The sequence below is a fragment of the Budorcas taxicolor genome, chromosome 21 (genome assembly GCF_023091745.1).
Source record: "Budorcas taxicolor isolate Tak-1 chromosome 21, Takin1.1, whole genome shotgun sequence".
NCBI lineage: Eukaryota > Metazoa > Chordata > Mammalia > Artiodactyla > Bovidae > Budorcas > Budorcas taxicolor.
In genome coordinates this window covers 22,464,885-22,492,748 of record NC_068930.1, presented here as the reverse complement: position 1 = coordinate 22,492,748, position 27,864 = coordinate 22,464,885, and the positions used below count along the sequence as shown (strand labels likewise).

General features: G+C 50.8%; 1 protein-coding gene across 1 annotated transcript; it reads right to left on the bottom strand.

The window, feature by feature from the left end:
- Positions 1–4,382: 4,382 nt before the first annotated feature.
- On the bottom strand, positions 4,383–25,422 carry LOC128066992 (liprin-alpha-1-like). The gene is made up of 16 exons (XM_052660118.1): positions 25,254–25,422; positions 25,055–25,179; positions 24,109–24,210; positions 23,466–23,636; positions 22,891–22,906; positions 22,518–22,566; positions 21,713–21,815; positions 21,288–21,491; positions 19,235–19,381; positions 17,736–17,852; positions 16,421–16,528; positions 12,460–12,683; positions 10,429–10,660; positions 8,342–8,371; positions 5,572–5,714; positions 4,383–4,719 (listed from the first exon to the last, which is right to left on the bottom strand). The coding sequence occupies exons 1-16, from the start codon at positions 25,420–25,422 to the stop codon at positions 4,383–4,385; spliced, it is 2,277 nt and encodes a 758-aa protein (XP_052516078.1).
- Between the last annotated feature and the right edge of the window lie 2,442 nt (positions 25,423–27,864).

The window sequence follows — 27,864 nt, the reverse complement described above, 5'->3', positions numbered from 1 at the left end:
GAAGACGACAAAGGCTACATTTTGAACGTGATGCAATCTTTAATCTGTCAATACTTGTTATATGGACCATAAGATATTTTATTAGAGTTTTTCATTAGTGGAAAATTCATGAATACCATAGAGAAAATATTTTAAAATTTAATGTTTCTTATATTTATGTAAACTTATGACTTCATTATATACTTCCTTTTTCTTGTCTATCCAGGCTATGAATATCCTTTCAGATCAGTTCCTGTTCTGATACCTGATTTTAGTCTTTCAAATGATTGTACTGTAATACTTGTCTGTATAAATCCTATGAACAAATATAGGGCTTTTGCAAATGATGCATTTATTGTCATTATTCTTGTTTAATTTTTAAATGTTAAGCCACGAGAGAAGGGGTTTTACTGCGATTGTAAAATCATCATGACACGGTGTGCATTATCCTTCCAGAATGTAACCAAGCTCTCCAACAATCACTCTGAAATGAGCAAACTGAATTTCAACCAATTGTTGTATTTTAACGACTGACCTAAACTGTACTTTGTTTCTGGGAAGAACTGCTTTTTGTCTGCAGCGTGAAGCCATTTAAAAGTACTGGGTGTTAACTGTGAGCTTCTAATGAAATTTGGGCTGAAAGGATAACTAGGAGACGACTATGAAAATCTCTCCTGTAACCCAGTCTCTGTGGACCCAGATCCCTCCTCTCTGGTGAGACTCTTCGAGGACCAATCGCGATGCCCTGCACCCGCTGTGGAGCCATCGAGCTGGACAGTGAGGACGCCACATCCCTGACAGACAGACAGCACAGTGCAGCTCTGACAAAGACCTTATTTTTCTGATGGAAATCATCTTTTTACATCTGTTTGTAAACATGTTTAAAGAATGGACCTAGGCATACATTTTTAGATTTTGATGACATAACCATTTTGGATAGTATAAGTAGCAAATGTAACTTTTACTTTTTCAGCAGCACATTAAAGCAGCCAGCAAGAGATGCATTCAGGTCATGGTGCCTTATTATGCAGCTGATATCTCAGCAGACACAGACGGCATGTCTCCTTACATGTGTGTTCTGCCTTTCCTTGTACAATTCATTGTTAACATTCTAATTTTCTATCTTTTGTGAACTTCCTGAATATGTGACAAAGTATGTACAGTCTACTTTTGAACTATTTTTTATCACAGTATTATTTATTGCTTTCTTTCAATAAAGTACTGAAGCAAAATTTCCCACTGCCAATAAAGAGTGCCGAGGGTAAGCTGTATTCTCAATGAGAACAGACCACAGCTGGTAATGGGAGCCCGTGTCATCACACGGACATTCTGTTAAGAGAAACGGATGGATACAATGGAAAGGCTAGAAGGCGGAAGTATAGGTGTCCCCAAAGGACAACCAACCTGGAATTCATGTCCTTGGATCTGGAGACAAGGGACTCCATCACTTCAGCACCTGCGGGGACGGGGCCCCTCTGCTGCTGAGGCGTGGGCAGCGGGCCGAGGGTGGGAACAAAGTGCAGGTGTCGAGGCTCACCGTGGATCCCAGGGTGGGGTGGCCGAGGGCAACCCTGACGTGGACGCGAATGATGCACTAGGGAGTGTACGTGTGCACGCTTGTGTGTGGGAGCTTTTCATGTTATTTTGGTCAACAGTCTTTGTTATTCATATATCCACAGAAACAAGAATGTAGCAGGGGGAGGTGGGAGGGAGATTCAAGAGGGAGGGGACACACGCACACCTATGGCGAATGCATGTTGCTGTACGGCAGAAATCAAACCGATACTGCACAGCAGTTATGCTTCAGAAAAAAAGAACATAGCAAGGTGGTCAGGAAAGTATGGAAAAAAGATTTCTCATAGAGATTTATAATCACAACTCTGTGTACATCTGGGAGCAGGCTGCCCACCACCATCAGACCTTCCCACCAGCATCAGACGTTTAACCCCCAGCATCAGGCCTTAGTCGAGCATCAGGACCTCCCCCAGCTCAGACCCTAGTCCAGCATCAGATGTTCCCGCCCCAGCATCAGGGCCCTCCCCCAGCATAAGGCCCTCCTCCAGCATCAGGCCTTATTTCAGCATCAGGACCTCCCCCAGCATCAGATGTTCCACCCCCAGCATCAGGGCCTCCCCCAGCATAAGGCCCTCCTCCAGCAACAAGCCCTCCCCCAGCATCAAGCCTTCCCCCAGCATCAAGCCCTCCACCAGCATAAGGCCCTCCCACAGCATCAGGCCCTCCCCCAGCATCAGGCCCTCATCCAGCATCAGACCCTCCCCCAGCATCAGGCCTTAGTCCAGCATCAGGGCCCTCCTCCAGCATCAGGCCCTACCCCAGCGTCAGGCCCTCCTTCATCATCAGGCCTTAGTCCAGCATCAGACCTTCCCCCAGCATCAGACCCTAGTCCAGCATCAGGCCCTCCCCCAGCATCAGGCGTGGCAGCCCCACTTGTCTGACGCTCCTGAGCACACTTGGGCAGCCCCAGAGCAGCGGGACAATAGCTCTTGCAGGATGTGCATCTTTAGGAATCACCTGCGGAGCAGCAGCAGCTGGGGTCTGTTTCAGGCCAAGGAGAGGCAAAGAAGAGGCACTTCTGCCGGAGGCAGCGGTGGGTGTGGGCATGTTCCCCAGCTCTGCTGCCTCCCCGAGGGGGCTTTGCTCTCCTGCTCTTCTCACATGCTCACTCCAGGGCCCCAGGGCTGTGTCCTTCCAGATTCACGGTCTCCTTGATATCTCAAGCCCAAGTCCTGAGTTGCGTCCCAGTCCGGCGTGGCAGAGGGCTGGGAACATCCAAGCTCAAGGGCTGAAAGGATCCCAGGGGGACAGCCGAGCCCCAGCAGGTGGCAGAGCAGGCGATGAGGGTGGCCGCCCACAGAGAGCCCCACAGCAGCACTGGAAGGAGAGCAGGGATGCCTTAGCTCACTTGGGGACGTTGCCTGGCCTCAGCACTCAGATGTCACCCCAGCAGCTCTGGGGACACAGGAAGCCGGTGAGTGACACCACGCCACTCTGGCCGTGTGGGTGGGCACTGCTGACCATGGCCTCGGTTTTCATTCCAGTTCCGACTGTCCCTCCAAGGGCTGGCGGGCTCCTCCTCCGAATGGCACAGATATTTTCTTTGTGGGTGAACACATCCCGGCTTGTCTCTGTCGGCACTGTTGTCGCTCTTCGTGTGTTTTCCTCTTCTCATCCTGTGTTGCTGCTCTTCCAGTTTAACTTAGGAGCAGCCCCCTGATTTTCTGCATTTCCTAGTTGTCAGCGTTCCCTGGGGCTTTCCAGGTGGCGCTAGCGGTAAACATCCTGCCTGCCACTGCAAGAGATAACGAGACATGTGGGGTCGATCCCTGGGTTGAGAAGATGCCCTGGAGAAGGGCATGGCAACCCACTCCAGTATTCTTGCCTGGAGAATCCCACGGACAGAGGAGCTACTGGGCTACAGTCCCTGGGGTCACAAAGAGTCAGACACGACTGAAGCAGTTGAGCACACACTCAGCTTTTAGTTCAGTCACTCAGTTGTGTCCAACTCTTTGCCGCTCCGTGGACTGCAGCACTCCTGGCTTTGCTGTAATTCACTGTCTCCTGGAGTGTGCTCAAACTCATGTCCATCGAATCAGTGATGCCATAGAACCATCTCATTCCTGCTGCATCCACCAGAGAGGTGGCTGGGGCTCGGCAAAGTGCATGGTCCCACTGCGTGGATGTGAACCTGCCCTCACCACTGCCTCACCGCGTGACCATCACCGTCTGCTCCCCTGTAAATCGGGAGGTGGCAGCACCTGCTTGGTAAGGGGCACACACAGCATCTGGTATACAATCAATGCACCATCCAGCTCAGTGTTGTATTCACTAACAAGAGGGATAGCACTGAATAATCTGCTTCTTTTTCTCTCTTCTCCCTTCACTGTGCTCCAGACCACATCTGTTTTACTCACCCTGTAAATCCCACACCCAGCAAAAAGAAGACACTCAACAAATATCTGGCTGAAGAGGCAGGAACATACCCTGTCCTTAAGGAGATGAACCCGAGCAAGACGGGGGCCTGATGATAACACTGTGTGATGAGGAGACCCCAGGAGGACCTGCGTGGCTGTGGGCTGGGTTGGGGGGCATGGGCAGAATCCCTCATGAGCTCCTGGGGATGGGGAAAGTGGCAGGAAGGAGGGGATGCTGTTCCTTGTGGGGTGCCCACAGATTGTACCTCACTCCTCTCTGATGAGCACTTAGGCCGTTTCCAAACACTTGTCACTGTTCTGGAGGAAACAGTCATTGCCCGGCTCCTACTCAACCCAATTCGTAGAATACGTTTCTCATCGGAGTAAGCATCTGCTTTACTCATTCCATGCTCCGTTCACCCACCCATCCAGCCAACCATCTGTTCATCCACCCGTCCACCCATCTACTCATCAACTGATCTGATCATCTCGGACCCTAGAGAAGACAGACGCCTCCTCCGCTCCTCCCAGGAGGACACCCAGCGTGAGTGACAGCAGCCTCGTGGGGACAGTGGGGGAGACACAGAAGGGACATACACGCAGACCCTCCTCCCTCTGAACGGTGAAGCACCCACCTGGTCCTAACGCCTCCTTGCTGGTGTGTCCAGGCCGGCCCTTTCCCTTCTTGCCAAACCAACGACCGATGGAGGACTTGATGCCCTTCTTCTTTGGGGCTTTCTGCAGCGAGTCCTGGCTGCTGTTGCTGTTGCTGGGGTTGCTCCCGAGACCGTCCTGAGAGCCTGTCGCGCTTCGGGGAGAGAAAATGACCTTTAACTGGCACCCTTGTGCAAACACACACCCCTCCATAAGACCTACGGATAGAACCGGACACCTAGCAACACCCACGCCTCAACCTCGCAGCAGATAGTGGAGTCTCCTTCACCAACCACACTCCACACGAGCGATGCAGGCTTCCAGCCACAACCAATGGCCCCAGGAAGCTGAGATTCTCTGACTGGAGCCCTCCCCCAAGGAGGGAGGTCTTCACTCCAGACAAGCTGGTGCAGAGGGCGCCCCGACCCTCCCTCAGGGTCTCTGCTCGGCAGGTGACGACGCTCCCAGAGAAGGCGAGCTCCCCAGTTCTGGGCAGTTCGCCCCGCCTCCTGCAGGGTGACCGTCCTCGGCCGTGGCAGGAGAGCGACGGTCACTGTGCAGGGCTGCTGGGCAGGTGACCGCATGTGCCCTCCATCGAGTGCTGCCTGGCTCACGACGGGAGCTCAGCAGGTGGGGGTCTGAATGAGGACAGTGTCAGTCACAGGAGGGGACAGACAGTCTCCTGAGAGGAGACCCCTGAGGAAAAGGGAGGGACCCTCAAGAGCAAAGCCGAGAGGCACGCAGCCGTAACCATCAGGAACGCGCCCCAGGCCTGGCAGACCTCTAGCTAGAGCAGGAAGAGACCTCCCACAGGAGTCAACACGTAGAGACAGATGTTCTCTAAATTCACTGAGGTCACTGAGCTCTTCTACCCCAGCACCTGAAGTTCACCACTAAACACAGGCACCGAATCCAGTGGGATTCCTTTACAACCATCCTTGCAACTCTTTCAAGACAAGAGCCACAGGGCTCCTGAAACTGACGACGAGGCGAGCAGGCCCCTTACTTGCGGGCGTCCCTGATATCCTCATCGCTGGCTGTGTGCAGTGAGCCCGTGAGCCGGTCCAGCCGAAAGGACCGCAGCGAGGCGGAGGTCGAGGTTTCACATTTGATGGTGTCATCTTCTACCTCTTCCTGTATGGCTGGCAGCTGAGGGAGTGAGGTAAGTATAAAATTGGCTAACAATAGACTGTGTCGAAAAAGGCAATCACACAGGCTTTACATTATAACCAGAAACTTACTTGAAAATATATTAGCTATGCTATCCGCCAAGTACAAAAAATGCCTTGTTCTAGCTTAATGCCATCTTAAAGGACTGTTTGTTCAAGAGAAGCAGGGCCGTGGAGCAGCGAGAGCACCCCACTGACTGCCGAGACCCCGGACGGGAGCCTCCCTGCAGCCGGGCTCTGCACTCCCTGAAATCCAGTGAACAGATGGCCCTGCCAGGCAGGACAGCAGAGCCACGCCAGCACCGAGAACCCTGCATGGCATGAACTGCCCTGATGAAAGGACTGTGCTCATCGCCAGATGCTGCTCAGAAGCACCACTAGCAAGAGTAAGAAACCTCTCAGCAAAGCCGTCCAGACCTTTCGATTTGAAGGAGGAAAGGAAACAGCTTGTACCACCACCCAAGATCATCTGTAGTGATGATGCAGGTTACTGAGCCCAGGACAACAAGTGAAACACAGAAAAGGTACCTAAGCCCTCCATGCGAACACCATGTGTCTGGCTTGTATTTCTCAGTAACATAGAGACCGGGGGCTACACACTGAAGTGCTTACGCCCAGTTTGAGTGTCATTTGCTCCCTGGGGTTTACATGAAGCTCTCCTAGGTCTTCACTAAGAAATAATCTTGTATCAACCTAGAGGGGTGGGATGGGGAGGGAGATGGGAGGGAGGTTCGAAAGGGAAGGGATGTATGTGTACCTATGGATGGTTCATGTTGAGGTTTGATAGAAAAGAACAAAATTCTGTAAAGCAATTATCCTTCCATTAAAAAATAAACTAATTAAAAAAAGGAAAAAGATGATCTCGCCTGGACTCCCAGCTCTTCCGCTAGTCCTGGGTCTGAAGATAGGAAAGACACTGGTGGCAACAGTGTGGGGAACAGATGAACCACTCGGGGTCCAGACAGGTCTCACTTATACATTTGGGTATGTGGTCAAGCAGGGGAGGTTTGAGGAAACATGCATGGCAAGTATTTTTATAAACAATGAGTGTGTTGTTTTAACCAACTAACCAGTCCTTTTTTAATGGGATTCTGTAAAGAATACTGGTCCCGTGCAGCCCCACAGGAGCTTGGTGACAACAAAGTGACTTAGTGCAAAATACAGCTGAACTCATTTAACAGCAGCTGGATAAACTGGGCACCCTCCCCTGACCTCTACCAAGAAACCTCAGGCAACAGAAGGCTAAAAAGGCTAGAAATTATCCACATGGAACTGAACAGGGATCAATCTCAAATTCAAGTTAAAATAAGCACTTATAAAAATCAGAAAACAACAAAGAACAGAGCAGGGAAGTGACACACCTGGGTTGACTATGGACTCAGTGGAGACAAACACCTGCCTTAGAGTCAGGGACCACGGCCAGCCCCTTCCCCCGGGCCTCCTCCTAAGGAAGGCTCTGGGTCCGCAGCCTGGCCGCCCTCCCCCAGGATGGGAGCCGCCCCACTGGTGCCCACATGACTAGGATGGGCAGTGCCGTGTCCTCACTTACCAGGAGGGCAAAGCAGGCCACAGAGCGGGCGAGCGGCACACCCAGGGCACCAACCCCAAGGTGATGGCGCTGCTCTGCTGTGCCCAGCAGAAGGGCTCCCGGGCACTGAGCTGCCTGAACTGGAGCACGGCTGCCCGAGTCCTGCAGGAAGGCCCCAGGAGTGCTCCATCGGCGGGCTGGGAGTGGGAGAGGGACAAGGAAGGCCAGCCCTCGGGGCACTGGACTCCAACAACAGGGGCTCAACCAAGTGACCAAACGGGAGAGGCAGCGAGCTCCCTCCTGATGCTCCCTCCATCAGGGATGCCGTGATGGACACGAGAGCCTCTGGAGCAAAGCGGGCTGGACGGCACCACAGGAAGTGTCCAGGCTCTGATCAGACCAGTCCAAACCACACTGCTGGGGTGTGGGGGCCTGGGCACGGTGCTCGGCCTCTCTAAGCCTCAGTGTCCCTGTCTGCTGAATGGGGATAACAGCAGCCTGGACCTCACCTGGCGTCTGCGGGATTAGATGACAGACTCGGAAAGCACTCGACACGGTGCCTGGCGCACAGAGTCTCCTGCACACTGCTACCCACCGTCATTAAATTGGCTTCCCCCAAATCTAACTTCTATGGCTCTGATTCAGTCATTTGTTTAAAAAAAAACTCTAAGCGGAAATTCCACGGTGGTCCAGATGTTAGGACTTGCCACTTTCACTGCCCGGACACTGGTCTGATCCCTGGTTGGGGAATTAAGATCCCATAAGCTGTGCAGCATGGCCAAAAAATAAGTAAAGAAAAATTTTAAAATAATAAATAATACTATCTCTATTATAAATAAGCATGAGATGATTAGAAGGCAAACAAGTGGGAGATAGGCAAACTGTTACAATTGTCCCAACAAATGACCTATTTCCAACAGAACCATCAGCACCCAGTGGTGGGTGAGTTTCATTACTTCCATGAAAATGTCAGTTATTCACCAGTACATAACCACACAGTGTTCATTCATGTAAAATGATAAGGACTCTCTACTACTTCACAGAGAAACAGAGGCATGCTAAATTACTAAATAGTTTACCTTTCGACAATGCTTCCTTAAATCACTAGGCTGATAGATGATGCAAAGAAATGAAGAGAAACCAGATATCTTGCGACTTTGAAGCTAAAAATTCAAGAATCAGTACAGACAAACACAGTATAGCAAAAATGATGGCAAACATATAAGTGAGATGAACATTTAGAGAACATGTAACTGGAAACAGAACATTTCTTTTGACCACAGAAATTAAATAAGCTATTCAAGATTTACTAGAGAAACACTATAAATTATTACTCAGGAAGATACAATTCTATTACAACATCATGATCTATTAAAGCACAGCATTCTGTACAATAAAGGCCCTTAACAGTTGTCTATTCTCAGCCAAACTTCTCTATAAGTTAGTTTCTCTTCATAAAAAACATGTTATACTTTGAAATAGTAATTTAACTGATGAGGAAGTTACCATAATACCTATTTGAACACTGAACAAATCGAACCATCTATTGGACATGAACATAAAATGCTTACCTAGAATTTGATTTAAAAGTTCTCAAAATAAATGTATTAAAGCAGGTTCCCTGTGAAAATATGTAAGAAAGAAAGCTAGCATAATAGCAGGTGCAGTCTTTATATTTTATTAACCATACAAGATGCTTTTTTAAAGAGTCTAATAGAGACATTCACTGTGCAAAAGCTGATGAGATTTATAGTCTTAAAAACAAGCACCAACACAGAAAGGATATTGTGTCAAAAGTCCATTAATTCTACACTTAAGAAGATCATTTCTTTAGGTAAGGATAATCTCATTTATGAATGACACATGATATGCGGTTTAGGATCCATCTACATTATGCTTGTAACTGCATAGTGATACGCTAATTCAAACTTACTGCTATGGGGAAAAACACCATTTGATGAGACATGAAGACAAAGCACAAACCCGACTAAGGGGACGCCTGCTGTGGACCACAGCACTGCTATGACCAGAGCAGGTGGGAGGGCGGGGAAGGGGAGATGGATGGGTCAACTGCAGCCTCCGGGGCGAGGCGGGGCAGTGGTGGGAAGCTGGGCTCTGGATTGACAACCACTGAGCAGGCAACAGGATGAGCCAGGAAATCAAAACCAATGATGAAAGCAGACACACTGTCAGAGAACTCCAACAGCAGGACAAAATATACGGAACTGTTGTTCTTTTACAAACACTTGGAAAGAAATCAATCGTGAAACTACAGAGAAATCGTCAAAGAATTTTAAATATCAACTAATTACCCAACGATGCAAATTATAAAAACAGTGTCTCCAAAGACCACAAAATGGACTAGTTACCATTTCACATGCCGCTAAATGATTCACAGTTAATTTAATTATATGCCGACTAACAATGCAGCTAACATGAAACGGGTGGTAACCAAAAAAAAGTGAAAATACAAGTGCAGTTACAAAGCAGAGTGTTGTAAACGTGAGTTCATGGGGTAAACAGCAATGCACTCGCAAAACCTAAGCTAAACATGGAAGAAAGCTGGAACATGTGCTTTAGAGCCGCACACTCTGTCACCGAAAGCCCTAGGTCGTCATCCCGTTTTCAGACTCGGAAGAGTGAGGAAGCCAGACTTCTTCACTGGGGCCCTGGGGCACCGGGCTTTGAACCTGGTTTCACACGCAGAGCTGGCCTGAGCGTGCGGCCAGGCGCATCAGCCAGCAGACCAGTTGAGATTTCTAAGCCAGGGGTCCAAATATCAAGACTCATTTGTCGCTGTGTGATTATGGAATGATTTCGCTCAGTCGCGTCCGACTCTTTGTGGCCCCATGGACAGTGGCCTACCAGGCTTCGCGGTCCATGGGATTTTCCAGGCAAGAATACTGGAGTGGGCTGCCATTTCCTTCTCCAGAGGATCTTCCCAACCCAGGGATCGAACCCGGCTCTCCTGCATTGCACACAGACGCTTTACCGTCTGAGGCACTAGGGAAGCCCGATTCAAGACTAGGCAGTTTTAAAAATCTTAGACCTCTGAGCGTAGCAAACGTACCTGATTTTCTTCTGGGTAAAAAGAGAAAAAACAAACGAACAAAAGAAAACCAGTGTGCTCGGGGAGGGACGCGGCAGGGAGGAGGCAGACACATACCAGAGTCATGAAGCCCAGCTTGTCTTCTTCTTGCTCAGGGCTGGGCTGCCTCCTTTCGGGCATGGAGCGCCCTCTGCTGGGCGGGAAGGAGCCGGCATGCGAGGAGGCGAAATCCAGGTTGAGGGAGTCGGAGGATTTAAAGCGCCGAAGGTTGCTGAAGCTCCCACTGCCCACCCTGCTCTCAATCCCCTCCGCCCGCTGATCCGTGTTCTCCTTGTCTTTTTGGATCAACCTAAAACGGAATAAAATCATCACCTGCCTTTGTCAGCAGAGGAACATGTCTGGACAGCAAATGTGGGCTTGCATTCTGTGTCACGATCAGCAAATTCCAGGAAGACTTGCTCAATTAACATCTCAGCAAAAAGGTTCAGCTTTCCCTCTTTGGAATAGTCTCAAACTTACAATAACTTATCATTGAGTCTTACAAAGTGGCCCCTCATCATTCACGTTTGATTTGACTTATTTACTCTAACATTCTGATGGGTCCTGGGAGGTTACTCCCTGTGAGGAGATACCTGAAGCTGACCACCTTTTCCTTCCCTGCTCTCAGGGCAGAGATGCACGTCAGTGCCTCAGATCTTTTCCACTGGGAATCCGGAACTCCGTATAACCAAAACAGCGATTCACGAGCATGCTGGAGTTTCTAAACACAAGTCTCCAGACCAGATGAAGTGCTGAGTTGAACTTTTCATTTTGTTTTAAGCTTGTGTATGTACAAACGCATCACTTGATGAATTTCTCCACCAGCTTTGTGTGAGTTTCTGGATTCAGGTCAATGTGCTGCCTTAACCTAGAATTCACAGTTACTGCTCTTCTCCCCTTATGTGTCATGGATGATTTTATATACAGATTACATGCATGATTATGCAAATAAAATGATTTTCAAATTAAAATACAAGATCCTTACACGTAGTAAACTCTCCAGTTTCACTTCTACTTATACATCTTGAAAGTTTATCACTGTTGACAAGTTGATGGACAGAATTTACCATTTACATCAAGTCAACTTGTTGCATAAGGAAAAATCATTTTTACCTGACAACTTGCTCTAAAAATAAAAATATTAACACATACTGTTCCCAATTTCCTACGGGGATGAGGAAAGACAATCTTTCTGAGCTTGTCTGTGCTCAAACACGGCCCACAAAGCAGTCTGTCTCAGCATCAAAAGTACAGGCGGCACCATCTGCGTTTGCTGGTTGTGCCATTCACCCCTGCCTTTTCCCCGAGCCCCCCGCACTCGACCGGCAGGAACGGGCACCTCGGGCAGGGGTGACGGGATGAGAACAATCTGAGCAGCAGCTCTGCCCCGTCCTGTGCAGGGTCACCGGCCTGCGGCCACTCTGAACGTGGACTCGGGACAGGAGGCACAGCTGTGCGGGTGTGGCACCAGGCAGGCCTCGGGGCCCCAGCCACCCGGCTGCACCCAGACCCAGGGCCCCCTGCTCACCACGAGGCGGGCCTTTGGGTTCTATCCTGTTTTGTAAACTGTTCTAACTGCCAAGACTGGGTCTAAAGAAAACATTTTAAATATACTGATGAGATGAGAAAAACTCAAACACATGTCCTTGGATCACTGTCTTACACCAAGCCAATCTTCACAATGTATTAAGTTACAAAGGGAAATGCAGATCTGAGTGGGAATTTGCCAAGCCCAGAACCCCAGCTTTTCTGTTCCAGGTGGCTTTTCACCAGAACGTAGAAGGCTCCGAGGGACACACGAGGATGAACCCTCAGTGCTGGAGGGTGCACGGGCCACAGGGGACACCGCCTCGGCACCTCAGCCACCTTGGGGCCCAGAGCTGAGGGGGGGACACCCCACAACGCCCCCCCACAGAGTGCTGACACCACACTGTGGACAGAATGCCCTGGCTGACTGAGCTCTATAATCAAGGGCAATTTCAGAACTGAAAATTCCTGAAGCAGACCTGAAGTCAGTTTTCTCACTATGGAACACTCAGACTTCTCTAAGCAGGAGACAGCTCCTCAGAGAAGCCGAGTCTCCGGGGAGCTGGGCTCAGGCGCACCCACCAGCTTTCTTCGTTGATCCTGTCCAGCTGCTTCTGAATCCTCCCGGCCGGAGTCTTGGCATCGGCCTGGCCGCTGGGCGACAGCAGAGCGGGCGTGCTGAAGAGGGTGACCCGGTCGCCCATGCCGTCTGACACGCCCTTGTCACTCTTGAACACCTGGCCCACGTTGGCCAGCACGCTGGCTTGCTGCCCGCGCTCCCGGTCCTGATCTTTCAGGGGCTGCACCTGGGCACGAGAGGACCACGTCTCGTCAGCAACATTCTTGGCACCTCAAGTCTATCAGGAACTGAACACAATTTTACATGGAAGCCCTGACTTTGGACAAATGGGCCCTGCTTATGAGACACTGCCATCTCTTAAGCGAGCAGTACTGAAGAAACGGCAGGAGGAGAATCCAGTTCCTAGATGGCCTGGTGACATTCAGGTCTCAGCGTGGACGGAAGGCAATCCTATGAGGTTATTCACAAGGGTGGGCTGATGGAGTCAGAGACAAAAACCGAAAATTACAAACATATATCCTTGCTTCCATCAGCCAGGCTGAAGGAAAATTAGAAAAAAAAAAAACCCTTCAGCTCCGCAGCCACTGGGTCCACCCCATCGCTCATCACTGGTACTAGTTCGCCAAGGAGTGCCGTCCTCGCGGGTTCCCAGCCCTCCGTTTTCCAGGCTGGTCTGAACACGCACAGACAGGAGTGAGCAGGGGCAGCCAGGGGCCGGGAGGGCCAGCCTCCCGTGGCTCTCCTCTCAGGGCACAGGCCCTCGGGCTGTTCTGGGGATGGCCCCGCACACCGCAAGGGCGCCTCTGTCATCTGAGACGCATGCAAGAGTGCCTGCTGGGCCCCGTGCCGCCCTCCCGCTCTCACACCTCACACCCTTCTCTCCGCAAATCTCCCCCCTGCCCCACTCTCACCCAGGTCCTGCCTTGTTTTCCCAGACATGACCTCAAAGCAACAGAGGGGCAGCCTCGAGCTGCTGGCTTGCCTGCTCCCTGTCCCCCATGGCCAGTACCTTCGCTTTCTGTCTTTGTCACGACCCCTCCCCAGGGCTGGGCCACCCCTTTTCCTGGCTCCAGGACCACCTGCCATCATTCCTGCTCCGCTCTGGCGAACTAGCTGCCTATGGGTTCACCCCCATCAGCCCGATCAGCACATCCTCTCCATTCTCTCGCCTTAAAATCGCACATTTTTGAACATTTTCATTCTGAGAAATTGTACTCTAAGTGTTCCACAGCAAATAGAAACACTCAGAACAATACTGACCCTTATAAACCATAATGAATAAGAAGTCACATCTCAGGCGTAGAAAAGCTTCTGGAGGAAACATGGCCAGCCATTGACGACAACGAAGTCTATAGAGAGAAGCTGGACTTGGGGTCGGGGTTCGGGTGGTGGGGGACAGGACTCACTCTATTGCCCTCGCTCCTCTCATTGCTTTAGACTGTCTCCATGGACCTCACATTCATTCCTGGGCATTGCTCACATTCATTCCTCTACACCCCACTTCACTTCCTCACGGGGTAAAACAAGTCAAACGGGCCAAGTTTCCGAGTCACTCGACTCAACCTGGCAGCTCTGTGCTGTCGGCCACGGCAGTCACTCGCCTTGTGCAGCACACTGAGGATGTGACGCAGGCCGGTGCAAAGCTCGATGTGGAAATCACACAGATTTCAAGACTCGCAGTGAAAAAAGCACGTGAAGCAGCCCGCTCATTTTTAGGGAATTTTAGATTGTGTATGTGGCTCGTATGATCTTTCTGACGGACAGCACTGTCCACGTGACAGGCTCATGCTTTGTCTCAGCTTTCGGGTGAACCCAGAAAGGACTACTTAGAATTCGGAACCACACACAACGGCCACACGCTCTAAATCCACCTATAATGCAAATCACATTCAATGTTCAAAACCAGAAATGCTATACACGTTACAGCAGTGGACTAGCCATAAGGAAAATGTAACTCCACTTCCGCGAAGCATCTGCAGTAACTGTAACAGTGAACCCGGCTCAGTTCAGCTCTTAACACATTTCTAAAGGATTTAGAGATTTAAGGACCTTGTCGTTTTGCATTTCTTCTAAATGCTTTTTTGCATTTTCAACTTCCCATAGGAGAGAATTCTGAAAAAGATACATACAGTGCTTTAGAGACAATTCTTAACAGACGTTGCGTGGACTGCGGGATGGCTACTCTCCTGTCTGAAAGCATAAAGCACCTCGGGATGAGGGGCGGACCTCGCGCCCAGAGCGAAGTGTCGGCACGAAGCCAGATGACAACTGTTAACACTAACTTGTACACAGAAAAACTCCTCCTTCCCCGACTGATCTTCTAGATCCAAGGAGGCCAGGTCCCTGGGGTAAGTGAAACTGCTTTATACTTGCTTTCAGCTTTTGCAGTTCAGTGGTCACTCAGGAAACTGGTGCAGGTTTCACATGTAAAATTCAAACCTGAGACAAAACTATCCCCACCTCAGGGCCAGCCCACAGGTCAGGGTGAAGAGAGCTCTCTAGTGAGGTGTGGGTATCATCTTGGGTTTTGTGGGGGAAAAATGTGCCGCAGAACTTGTAGTGACCATGGGTCTCTCTCAGACAAGCGTCACCCAAGCGCCGACCTCGGCGAAGGTTCTGGGCCTCGTCTTTAGGGCACTGGTGCAGCTGGGACAGGTGTTCACCGAACCTCCACCAGACTGTTGCCCACTGAGCTGCTCTGATAGAGGTTCTCAGACATTTTCCAAAGCAAATAAAAAGAGAGATGGCTGGAGTTGGAATATGAGAATGCTTGCTTTTACTTACTTCAATCTTTTCTATCACATTATATAAAAGATCCTGAACTAAACTTATTGATTTGGCTGCATCGGGCCTTAGCTGCATCACGTGCGATTCCTTTGATGTGATTGCCACGTGGCACATGGAATCTTAGCTCACCAACCAGGGATCGAACCTGCGTCCCTGACCTTGCAAGGCAGGCTCCCAGCCACTGGACTGCCAGCAAAGCCCCAGAAATAAACTTCTAAGAAAGAAACGAAGGGGTGAGCGTGGACCTAGAAGAATGTTCTAGCACAGCGGCTGGTAACATCGGGGCCACTGGTGATTCCGCCTCACTGATGCTTTCTGGAAGGGTTGCGGGCACACATCTATGTCTGTTCCTTTACACACTGCCTGTGGATGCTGTCACGCTTATTGACTAGCATGAAGGCATAAGGCATCAGCATTCAAATATTTTTAAAGCAAAACAAAAGTTTACTTTGAATTGGCTTAGTCATAAACAGCATCCCAATCTCAACAGCCTCTGAGCAGCAGTTCTGAAAGTAAGGAAGTGCACCCCTGATCGGGAGACATTGAGCCCTCTGCTTAAGCAGAGAGGGAGCCTCACCGAGGTCTCATGATGGGAGTCAGAACCACAGCCCCCTGGGAGCCCACATGTGAGGCTCTGCACTCCAGGCCCAAGAACACAGCTATGGTGGGGACAGTACTGACCCCTGAGGCTGGACCTGGGATCCCCACTCCATTTCCTGGATGGTCGGTACCGCTGTGTGGCCAACCCTTCCGGGAAACCTCTCTCAGGGCTCTCTGATGCGAGCCTCCACCATCGCCCTTTCCTGGTGCGCCTTCTGTCGCAGCGCAACTTCGGTTCTCCTCCTGCCTAGGAGCAGCCATCCTACACACACACCCCACGTCTGGACCAGCAGTTTGGCATGTGGGACTCCAGCGCCACGTCCGAGGCAAGCACCTCCACACCTGGGCACCATGCCTTCCGTTTCACGGGCCTCGGGCTGGCTCCCTCAGGTTTGAGGGCCACTCGTAAGGTCCAACTGTATGCTGAGCAGCTCCCCGGCCTGGATGGTCAGAGCAACAAGCGTCCTCCTTGAGCGTGGGGATCCCCTGGCCCCTGCCCACCACCTAGGGGCGACCACATCTGGCCCTGCTCCCGAGGTTGGGTGCCTGGATCAGCAGACAGGGCCACACACGCACACTGGACGGCAGAGACAGGAGCGGCGGAGAAAGGCAGCGCCGGCCCCGCCCAGCCGCGTCTCCGGCCCACACGCCCCTCTCCTCCATGCTGCTGTGTCTCTCTCCCGCCTGTCGGCCAAGAACAGCGTCAGCTCCGCTCGCAACGACCCTGTCCTGACGGCACGCGGGCTGTGACCGCAGGGACGGCAAGCGGGCCATGCTCTGTGCGGACCACTGGCCCCGGGTTCGCGGGGGGCACACCCGCACGCCTGCTCACGCAGCCAGCGCGGCTTCGTGTGTGACACGTGGGTGACGGAGGGTGCTGGTGACCGGCTCGTGAGAGGAGAGGTGCTCCCCCTGGCCCCAGGCCCCTTCCTCAGACTGCCTGGGGCGAGCCAGCGCGGGCAGCAGGCAGTGGCAAGCACGGGACACACGAGGGCACACGTTCTTCCTTCCTAAGCTGGGAGGTAAGTTCGAACAGTTTCGCCTCCTTAGTGGCAGAGCTTCCGGAAGACAAAAGTTCAGACTACAAGGCCGACCGGGGACAGACAGCAAAGATGCCAGGGGAGAGAAGAAACCAGCCCTTGAGGGGAAGATCACAGGCAGAAGGCCGCCCCCTGGCGGCTGTTCGTGACCCTGCTCGGGGAGGGTTTGCGAGCACAGGACACCACCCGCCTCAGGAAACCGGCCGGCCCCTCAGGCGCTCCCTGAGCTCCAGGCAATGCTCCAACAGCCAGGCCAGCACAGGCCCGACCCGCCTCTCCATGCCCAGCCAGTGCCCACCAGCAGTGCAAGGCAACACCTTTCCCACCAGAAGGACGGGGTGGCTGGCTGGCTCTGGGCACCATATCCCCAGCAGCGCCACGGCTCCTGGACGCGGCCTCTCACCCGTGGGCTCCCGCGGACTGCAAGCTGGGAGTGGGGCCCTGGGTCTGCACCGTGCCCCGCTGTGACTTATTCAACAATGTATGAATAAAGACTTAAAACTGTGTTCATGACAGAGCTATTTTGGCCATCTCTTAACGAGAATGGGATTTTTCTCGTTCTGTATCCTGCTAGGCTTTGAGTTGCTGACTGAACTCTGAGCAGCAGTGACTCGGAGCTGAAGCATCCTGGGGACACACAGAGCACAGGACAAAACTGGAGGGAAATTAACCTAGGGATGACACGGGAGCGGGGACTGTCCGACACTCAGGGAGCACTCCCATCGCAGACGGGCAGCACGACCCCCACGTCTGCGCTCCTTTGTGGACTGAGCAGCACGGGGAGGGGCACAGTGGGACAACAAGGGAACAGGCCCTCCCCGCGCCCGTCTCCCGGGGACCAAGAGCAGCACCTTGGAGAGTGCAGCTCCCCGCTGAGCCAGCTCAGCCACCACTTCTGTCAGCATCTGCTGCAGCTTCTGCTCTGCCAGCTCCAGGCACAGCTGCAGCTGTCGGTCTTTATCCTCCTTCTACAAAGGGAGAGCAGAACATCAAAACGGGCCGAGCGGTGTAGCCTCTGCCATTGTTAGTAAGCTGAGACAAAACCTAAATGCATGTGTCCACAGGATTAGTTCTGCTTCGGAAGCCGCGTTACGGTAATTTTTCTCTCAGTGTTCCTGGGCTTGGTCGCAGTGGGCAGAACACCTCCTGCCAGAGTATTTGCTCTTCCTAAACGTCTCCAAAGAAGTCTTTAAAAAAGAAAGTTCTTATATATTAAAGAAGATCAGGTTTCTGTAGAAGCTTATTCATTCCTATTGACAAGTTAAGGGTCAGTACTGACCCTTCTTAAAACATCACCAGAATCATCATTTGAAGGGAACCCTACCAACCCAGACGGCCATGGGCTTGTAAGCCAAAATATGGCTTTCATCTCCTCTGAAATACAGACCTGATCAGAGTGTGCCTGGGGAAATGCCAGTCAACTAATATTTGTAAATGCATGATTATTCTTTTAACAGATCTTCTAACTCTGAAAACTTTCAGTGTAGAACATTTAGACAGATTCTTTTTGGAAAAAGAAAAAAAATGAAATGATCTATACGCTCGGGTTCCTGAGAGGTTAGCGTTTATTTCTAAGCAGCTTTCTTATTTTTTCTGTGTGTGTATTACTCTATATACATACATAAACAATAAGATGTGCTTTAAAACCCTCAGAAAACAACAACGTAGTATTTTCTGATCTGCCTTTTACAGCCATTATTTTGTATATCAGAATGCTCTTAATTAGCATTCCACATCATACATTTCAATGGCTTTCTAGTATTTTATTTTTGTAGTGGGGCCAATGATACACTTTGTCACACACCAGACTGACTCACTTTGTTTTGGAGAAGCCAGATTTGGTTTTCCTGATTAAGTCCTGATTATGTGAGACCACACAGGAACAGGAGCAAGTAAAGCTCACCAAACCACAGGAAGTACAAAACCTAATCAGACTGGAGCTCTAACCCTGCCTTTTGTCACAGTGACCCCACTTCCCAACAGGCAGCCAGCTGCTGTGAAGTTCCCTGCTGCTCTCTGCTCTTTCAGGAAAAATGCTAACATGCCAACAGATTCAAGTCAAGTAAAACAAGAGTCAGGAGAGGAATTCCACAAAATGGTCAACCCAAATCCCAAATAATTCAAACCTCTAAGTTGCAGTCACCCTCAATTTTTAAAAAATGTATTTCCTTTCAGTACAGCTGATTTATCATGATGTACATCCACACTTTTGAACGCAGTATTTTAGGGTCATAAGAACTTTACACTGGGACTTGATTTCCAACATGGGAGTCACATGAAAAGGTCTTTACCTTCCTTCCTCAGTATTCACTACTACAGAAGTCAGACACAGTTCAGGAAAAGCCATTACCTGTCGATGCATAGAATCCTTATTTGCGATTTCATTTTCAAGTTTATCATCGAGGTTGTGCACAGAGATGGCTTTGCGCTGTGCAGCGAGGTAGCGTTTCTCAAGTGTAGTGATTCTCTTCTCCATGTCCTCCTTTTGGGCCATAGCCTACACCAGGCATTGCAGAGGAGAAAAGGTAAGTCATTATCATAGAATACTGCGATACAGTTAAGAGTAAAAAAGCTGGACTAAATCCTAAGTTTCAAATCAAACATAAAATTAGCGTCCTCAAAATTAAAGTCCTAGACATGGCAGTTTTCTGAGATGTGAGCAAAAACGCGCCTACCTCAAATGTCACATTTGCCACGATGGCACCCATCTGTCTTAATGTCTGTCTGGCCACTCGATTTACCAAGCTTCTTGTCTACATCATAAACCCAACCAGCAAACAAAAAGTACACTAAACTACTCTGTCATTGCAAGAATTCCAGGAGGGAAGGTATCTGGCATGAAATGAGGATCTCTGTCTCCACACTATACAGGCGGGCTTGACCCAGAACAGGGAGGGACCTTCAACAGATCCTACAGGGAGCTCCGAGGCTCATTTCCTCAGGTGAAAGTTGGTAAAATCTCATGCAATTTCCTCAAAATTCAATAAGAATATTAATGAGTAGAAACAGAAGTCACAGTGTTACACAACTGGGAGCAGCCTTCTCAAGCCTAGTTCTTCTCAAGCAGTTACACCACATGTAGGAAACGCTCAAACCAGGAGCAGAGCTTGCTGCCGATGCGACTCCTGTCCGCCGGCTCAAAATCCATTTCAGGTCCCTCCGTGCTCACTAAGTAACCGAGGTTGTCCTAACATTAAAAGTGCAAGGTCTTAAAAACGCTTTTTCCAGAATTCTCTGTGTATTAATCTCTGCCACCTAATCTCCTCCTGTTGCCAAAGAGTAGTGTGAACACGTTATACAAACATGTGCAAATATTTCTGTTTTGAGTTCTCACACAGAATGACTCACACCGAGCTACTAAACCAGTACACCTGCTGTACCACATGTTGGAGGGGTGCACTCTGAGACGGTCTCATGGGGGAGGGGTGGGGCAGGGTGGGCACTGTCTGTCTGCACAGAGAGGAGAGGCGAGGCTCACGGGAGGAGGCCTGAGCCCCCAGCTCTCTTCTGTTTTCACAGTGACCATTAGGGAGCTTCTCATAAATCACGACACCAGCAGACACGACCGCCAGAAACATCCTGATTCTGCATGGTTACACAGCACGGGCCTGAGGATCTGAGGGTGAGCAAACGCCACTCGACTTGTCTGACCGCTGGTATCACTGTCACACATCCTTTCAAGGAGCGGAACCTCAGAAAACTAGAGAAGATGGCCAGGCAAGCTGCCTCAGCAGAGCCCACACAGCATGTTCCCATCTCTCCAGGAGAATGGGCTCCACAGATGTTCAGACTCACCTGAGTGAATCAGAAGGAAATCTCAGCATCATCGGGAATATATTCAGCAGGCAGGTAGGGGGATGAACGGGGAGACTGGGGTTGACATATATGCACACTACTGATACTATGCATCAAGTCAGCAACGAGTGAGGACCTACTGAACAGCACAGGGCACTCTATCAGTGCTCTGTGGTGAAGTTAATGGGTAGGAAACCTAAAAACCAGGGAGATTTGTGTGTGTGTGTGTATACATATATATATATGATTGGTTCACATTGCTGTACAGCAGAAATTGACACAGCAGTGTAAAGCAACTATACTCCAATAAATGAATGAGTGGATGAATGAATTTTTTAAAAAGGAACACACTAGGCCCCCTAGAACTTGTGGAAATGAGGAGTCCACACCCAGGGTGCAGCACAGCCATGTTGGTCCACTGCCAACGGGCCGCCTGGACCAGGCCTCTTCTACCCCAGAGACCTTGACGCAGAGGCGGGAAGGCAGCCAGTGGCGGTCTCGCCAGTGCTCTGCTCTTGCTCACGCAGCCATGCCAAGGCTGAGATCACGGGGAGAACAAGGGACCCACATTCCGCCTCAGGACAACAGACACGTCCACTGTCACTCACTTCACGGACGTCCTGCTGTAGTTTCACGTTTACTTCCTTGGACTTGAGGAGGTCCTTCCTGGCCGTGTCCAGGTCCTTCTCCAGCTCTGTTACGTGGGCAGAGAGGGCTGCCAGGCGGTCCTTCATCTCTCTCTGCTCCCGTGACTTCTTCTTGATGATTTCCTTGAGCTCGATCACCGGAGCCAGGTCTTCGTCGCGGGTTCTCTAAGGGGGAAAGGAAACCTTAGACAGCCTTGTTTTGGGAGGGAGGGAACGCAGCACTTCCGGGAAATCGGTGAAGTCAAAACTGCCTTCTGCGCTCTGGAGCTCACACGTCCCTTACGGCCACTCAGACCTACATGATGCATTGGTGAAAGGTCTCCACAGCCCCGCACAGACTGGATAGTAAGACGAGAACCAGACAGAGAGTGAGACCGAGGACATGCCTTTCCATTGGCGCTTGGCATGTTTTCTTGCTTGTGATTTACATCAAGCACCCCATCCATTAGTATCTTTTTCAGGTTATTCTTCTCTTTAAGAATCATCAGTGAAAACCAAAACATTGAATCAGAATAAAGAAATAAGTAAAGACAGCAAAACTCCATTTGGAAAAACTCAACTCAAAACTGAAAATACAGCATAAAAAGAAAATACATGGTGATGCTATCCATCTCGAATAGAACCAGGTGATTCGAGTCAGAATTTGTCTCCTCCTGGACAAAAGGGGTGCTTAAGAGATCCTGCAGCTCTGAGCCACAAGTCTAGTTTACTGGTCATTAAAATAACCCAGGTGGGCTGGTCCTCAATCAGAAAGATAAAGAACATCTGATGTCCACCACTACACCCTTCATACTTCCTTAAAATGAAAGGATACAAATGACAAACCCTTGGACTGCAAGGAGATCCAACCAGTCCATTCTGAAGGAGATGAGGCCTGGGATTTCTTTGGAAGGAATGATGCGAAAGCTGAAACTCCAGTACTTTGGCCACCTCATGGGAAGACTTGACTCATTGGAAAAGACTGATGCTGGGAGGGATTGGGGGCAGGAGGAGAAGGGGACGACCGAGGATGAGATGGCTGGATGGCATCACCGACTCGACGGACGTGAGTTTGAGTGAACGCCGGGAGATGGTGATGCACAGAGAGGCCTGGCGTGCTGCGATTCATGGGGTCGCATAGAGTCGGACACGACTGAGTGACTGAGCTGAACTGAACTAACTGAAATTGCACGATGAATGATCCAACTTACCTTGTTATGTGTGGCACCTAATTCTTCTAACAAACTACACCTTTCAAGTGCTCCTCGTGTGTTGATGTGTGTATATACGTGAGTGCACTTCTTAGTGTATGCTGCTGCTGCTGCTGCTAAGTCACTCCAATCGTGTCCGACTCTGTGCGACCCCATAGACGGCAGCCCACCAGGCTTCCCTGTCCCTGGGATTCTCCAGCAAGAACACTGGAGTGGGTTGCCATTTCCTTCTCCAGTGCATGAAAAGGAAAAGTGAAAGTGAAGTCGCTCAGCAGTGTCTGACTCTTCGCGACCCCACGGACGGAAGCCTACCAGGCTCCTCCACCCATGGGATTTTCCAGGCAGGAGTACTGGAGTGGGTTGCCATTGTATACTCACCCTAATACGCGGCTACTGTAACAGAATACATTTAATGTATCTCATTGATCTTAACATCAAAAAATCTGCTTATTAACAGCTTTAAATTCTAAGTTTGAGAGGGAAAGAAATATTACCCTAAAATAATTATATTATTTAGTTTTTAATTGCAAATTGATATACAGAATATAATAAGTCTTGAGACATTTATACCAACTAATACTTTTTAACTGGTGGCTTCCCAGGTGGACCTATGATAAAGAATCCACCTGGCAGTACAAGAGGGCAGGTTCAATCCTTTGGTCGGGAAGATCCCCTGGAGTAGAAGATGGCCACCCACTCCAGTATTCTTGCCTGGGAAGTCCCAGGAAAAGAGGAGCATGGTGGGCTACAGTCCACAGGGTCGCAAAGACTCGGACATGACTGAGCATGCATGTAGGCAACACTTTTTAACCATATAAAACTCTGACTTCTTACAGAAAAAAAGTATTTACAAGAATTCAAGAAGCTCAAAAGTCAACTAGTTACATAAATACATGCATCATCCACCTAACAAGGCTGCAAGTGTACAAATCCAGGATGGCCGGGTGGCTGGTACCTTCTTGTCCAGGGCCTTGTGGTGCTCAAAGAGTGATTTCAGTGACTTGATCACCTCCAGCTCGCTGGTCATGCCGGCTGGGGACTGCGCCTGCCACTTGCCCGCCGTCGTCTGGAGGGACGGTGTATACCGGGAAACCAGGAACTCCAGGTGCTCCAGCAGCAGCTGCAGGGCAGGGCCAAAGGAGCACCGTCAACCTCATGCTTGAATTCAGGGCCCGATAACCCCTCTCAGCCTCATGCTACAGCCGGAAACATGCTAAGGCAAGTCGGAATCCCGCCACTTCAGTCTAAAGTTAGAGTGGACTTCCCCAGTGGCCCAGTAGTTAAGACTCCACACTTCTGCAGGGGTCATGGGTTTTACTCCCTGGTCAGGGAACTAAGACCCCACACAAACTGTAGCATGGACAAAATTGTAGGTTAAGAGAACTCCCCCCTCAAATGTACGAAAATTATAGTAGCTCTCATCATAAATTTGAAGCAAAGTATGAGAACTCCAAACTGATCCACCCTGGTCTGCTCAGTGGGAAGATGTGAAAAATGACTTGAAAACCAGACAGAGTTTAAAGACAGCAACACGGAGCCCAGCGGTGGCCCCCGAGGGGCAAATGTCAACATGTGAGAATTCCCCTACTGACCATGATGTTATTCCTCTCTGCTTTCAGCAGAGCTATTTCTTCTTCTCTTGCAAGAAGCTGTTCCCGGCATATATTGACTTCTTCCGTAGATGTTGCCAACTCCTAGAAAACAGTGAAATGAGTAAGTAACTAAATACAAACACAAATTAAAAAGAGAGCGAGACTCTCAAGACTGACCCTGTCAAGTCTCTCCAGGCTCCACACAAAGGGTCTCCCTGCCCCTCCAGAGAAGAGGGGGGCCACTGACCCCAAGACCACACAGACCACCACAACTCAGACCGGCCTTCAGCCTCCACCTCGACCTGGCAGGCATGCGGCAGGGGAGAACCCGGAATCCAAGCCTGTCTTCTCAAGACCCAGGGACGTCTGAGAAACTTCCCTAAACATAAACCTAACAACAAAGTGGATAAAGAGATTCTTAAACGACACACAGACAAGTGACCTAGAACCGCTGGGAAGAGTGAGGAAGAAAGGTAAGATCTACAAGGCCATCAGGCTTTGGAGTGTTCCTCTGGGAAAAAGGCTGATGGCACCCCAAGGTCATCTGTTAGCCTGACTCCATTGAAGTCACCCAGTCATTCAATAAACTGGAGAAAATGTTAAAGTCATGTTTTATGTATTTTATCACAATTTTCATGCACGCGGTGCCGTCCACATGGTGAACTTGCTCAAACTGAACCACACGGAGTCTTTCATTCTTCTAGTTTTCTTTACACAAATAAAAAAATCCTGGGCTACATATTCCCCTACTACATACTGAGTATTCAGCGCCTAGAACACTGCCCAACACTTGTTAAGAGGCATGTAGTAGACATGTGAAGCTATGAGGGTGTATGTTATACACATAAGCAGCAGGTACCCGTCATTAAGATACTGGACACACTGTTCTGTGCTTTGTAAGATGGGAGACGTTAAGGGGCTTAGCCTTTCTGCTTCAAGGACTGACTCTATAGCTCAATCCACGTGCCCCAGTGACTCCTCCAGACAGTGTTTCCCTTCTTGTGGGGCCCCCGCCCGTCCTCCACGCAGCCCCTGCACAACCACTTACAAGGTCAACCTGCTGGGGTCGATCTTGCCCAGAAGGCCAAAACGCCCTGGCCGGCAGGGCCCACAGCCATGCTAACAAAATGAAACACAGCTCCAACGCTTCGCCGCGTGAAGGCCAATCCGACGGGCCCAGCCCCCGGCTGCTCTCACCTCAGGCCGCTCTGCTTCCAGGACTTGGGCCGAGGCCAAGTTCTTCCTTGTCTTGGCCTTTGCCTTGGGGATGCAGCACTGGAAAAGCGCCCACAGGCGGGCCCTCCTGCGACCCATCCTCGCGGATCGGGGCAGCCCCCCACTCAGGGGCAACTGCTGTTTCACGGCTAGATACCTCAGCACCCGAGCTATCACCACCGATCTCACACTACGACCACCACTATTCACACTACGACCACCGCTCTCACACACACCGCTCTCACACACCACTCTCACACACTACTCTCACACACGACACTCTCACACACCACTCTCAGACACACTGCTCTCACACTAGGACCACCGCTCTCACACTACGACCATCAGCGCTGCTGTCTCTAGAAGAAATGGCACGAAGGCTCTGCCTCCAGCACGTCTCCCAGGAGCCTGGCACCTGGAACCCACTGGGTCATAAGGGGCTCCATGGTAACAGGGGGGCTGGGCTCAGGCCCACCATCAAGGGTGCAGAGAGGGGGGAGGGGCTGCCCAAAAGATGACAGATGAGTGTGGGGTGCAGGAGAAGGAAGGCTGTGCCCACAGCTCAGGCCCACCACCAAACATGACCCTGCAAGGATACTGGTTCACAGTCGAACCAAATAGTAGCAACTGCTTCAGAAACCACCACCACTAGGAATGAGCACGTCTTCTAAGTGGGCTTCTGCTTCCTCTAGCCCCCAAACAAGCCTCCAGGGAGGCTACTGAAAGGGCACCACTGAACTCAAGGGTGTCCCCAGAACCCACCCGGGTGACAAGGACTCACTGCACTAGCTGCCCCTCGCTCACCCTGAGCTCCGTCCCCCCTGACTGACTCCCTCACTCGAGCTCAGCAAGGGCTTGACCAACCTCGCTCCAGGCACTTAAAATGAATTCACAGTGGGTACAGGGCTTCGGTCAATCTGCTGCGAACTCGCCCTCTTCACTTTGACCCTGGGCTGCCAGACAACTCTGCCCCGTGGGGGCTGCACGGTGGAGGTTCAGGGGTGTCCCTGCCTTGAGCCGCGACAGCCAGCGCCTCCCAGACCCCGCCAGGTGCTGCCCCTCCCTCCACGCCCGAGTCTCCCACCCCCTCTCCTGGCCCCACTCCCAGCCTCGCGGCTCTCCACTCGCCAGGGCACAGGCCATACGGCTCCTGGCTCAGCCGGGGCCTCTGCTGTCACTTGAGGACCTCCGTCCCCCGGGGGCTTGAGGCCCCATATCCACCCATCTCAGCAGTTACAGACTCTGCAAGATACAGAGTACGGTTTGGGGTCCCGCCCGCAGTTCACCCTGAACACATTCTCTTTTTGTCGCTTTATCTGCGAGAGTTCTCTGAGATGTCTTTCGAAAACCTCAACTGTTGCTTTCAAAAAGACTGTAAAATCACTGTGCTCAACTTTAAGGATAAAATCTTCATTTTCAACCTTCAAGTGAAACTGGAGAGAAGAGTCAAAGCAGTCATTTTTTCACACAGAAAAAGAAAACCCGCACCTGACCACATCACAGAATACAGTTCACGCAGCCCCTTCCTCCTCAGCCTTCTCCTCCACTACCAGCCACCTGTCATCACAAGGCCTGCCCTGGGCCGGCAGGGGCAAGGGAAGAGGGCAGACTGGCTCCTCTGTCCCCAGGCCGCATGGGCCGCTTGCCCCACCTTCTTCCCAAGTTCAAGTGGCACTGAAACAGCCCAGGCAAGCAGGGGATTCTGATCAGAAACACAACCGTGGGTAATGAGCAAGGGCCCCTGGTTCTTGTTTACCCCAGTACCAAAGATGATCAATATAATTACTGTGAATTTTACATGTGGCTTCAGATGAGAGAGGACACCCGGGGCTTCCCCACTACCAGTTACAGATGCAAGCAGCTTGTGGGTCAGCCTACCAAGAGCTAGAGAAGCTAAATACTTTTCAAAAGAGGTCCTTAGGCAGCCACAATCCAAGATTTCAGACAAAAGCCCAGTGAGGGAGCTGGAGACTGAGAGGGCCGCTCCTTCCCTCGGGGCATCAGAACAAAGCTGACTCTGGGAAGAAAAGGCAGGGAAAAAGTCAAGCAGAGGGGACTGGCTAACAGCTCTGGACACTTCCTTGGGCTGGGAAGACAAAAATCCAACCACAGGCCTGACAAGTCAGTCCGGATGGTAGAGACTAAGCTCCCCAAGAAAAGGGAGGCACAGAAAACATACCCAGCACTCTGCCCAAACCGGCTGAGCGCTGAGTATCAATCACCTTGTGGTGCTCGGGAGACAGACGGTGGGCTTCAGGACCGGCCGAGAAGGGAGGGGGCCATGGGAGGCACCCCAGGCTTCCAGATGGAGATGCTGGAGGGCTCCTCCCTGGGGTCAGGGGGGGAAGGTGGGTGAAGGCTGCTGAGACTCAGCTTACAAAGACACCCCAGCCTCAAGTCACTCAGACCCTGAGTGAACAGACAGCTCTGTCTTCACTAGAGGTCTACATCAGAGGAACCTCTGGAGAAGACAGCATCACCAGAAACTCTAGGGGTTTCCATAGATAATGTCCACCATGCAACCAAAAATGCAAATAAGGG

Excerpts from the sequence above, each read along its gene's own strand:
- LOC128066992 (XM_052660118.1), bottom strand. The coding sequence starts at position 25,422 with ATGGGTCGCAGGAGGGCCCGCCTGTGGGCGCTTTTCCAGTGCTGCATC. Across the intron at positions 24,211-25,054 it reads CACGTGGATTGAGCTATAGA|GAGTTGGCAACATCTACGGA; the intron begins GTCAGTCCTTGA and ends ACTGTTTTCTAG. Across the intron at positions 5,715-8,341 it reads TAAGGAAGCATTGTCGAAAG|CTGCCAGCCATACAGGAAGA; the intron begins GTAAACTATTTA and ends TCACTCCCTCAG.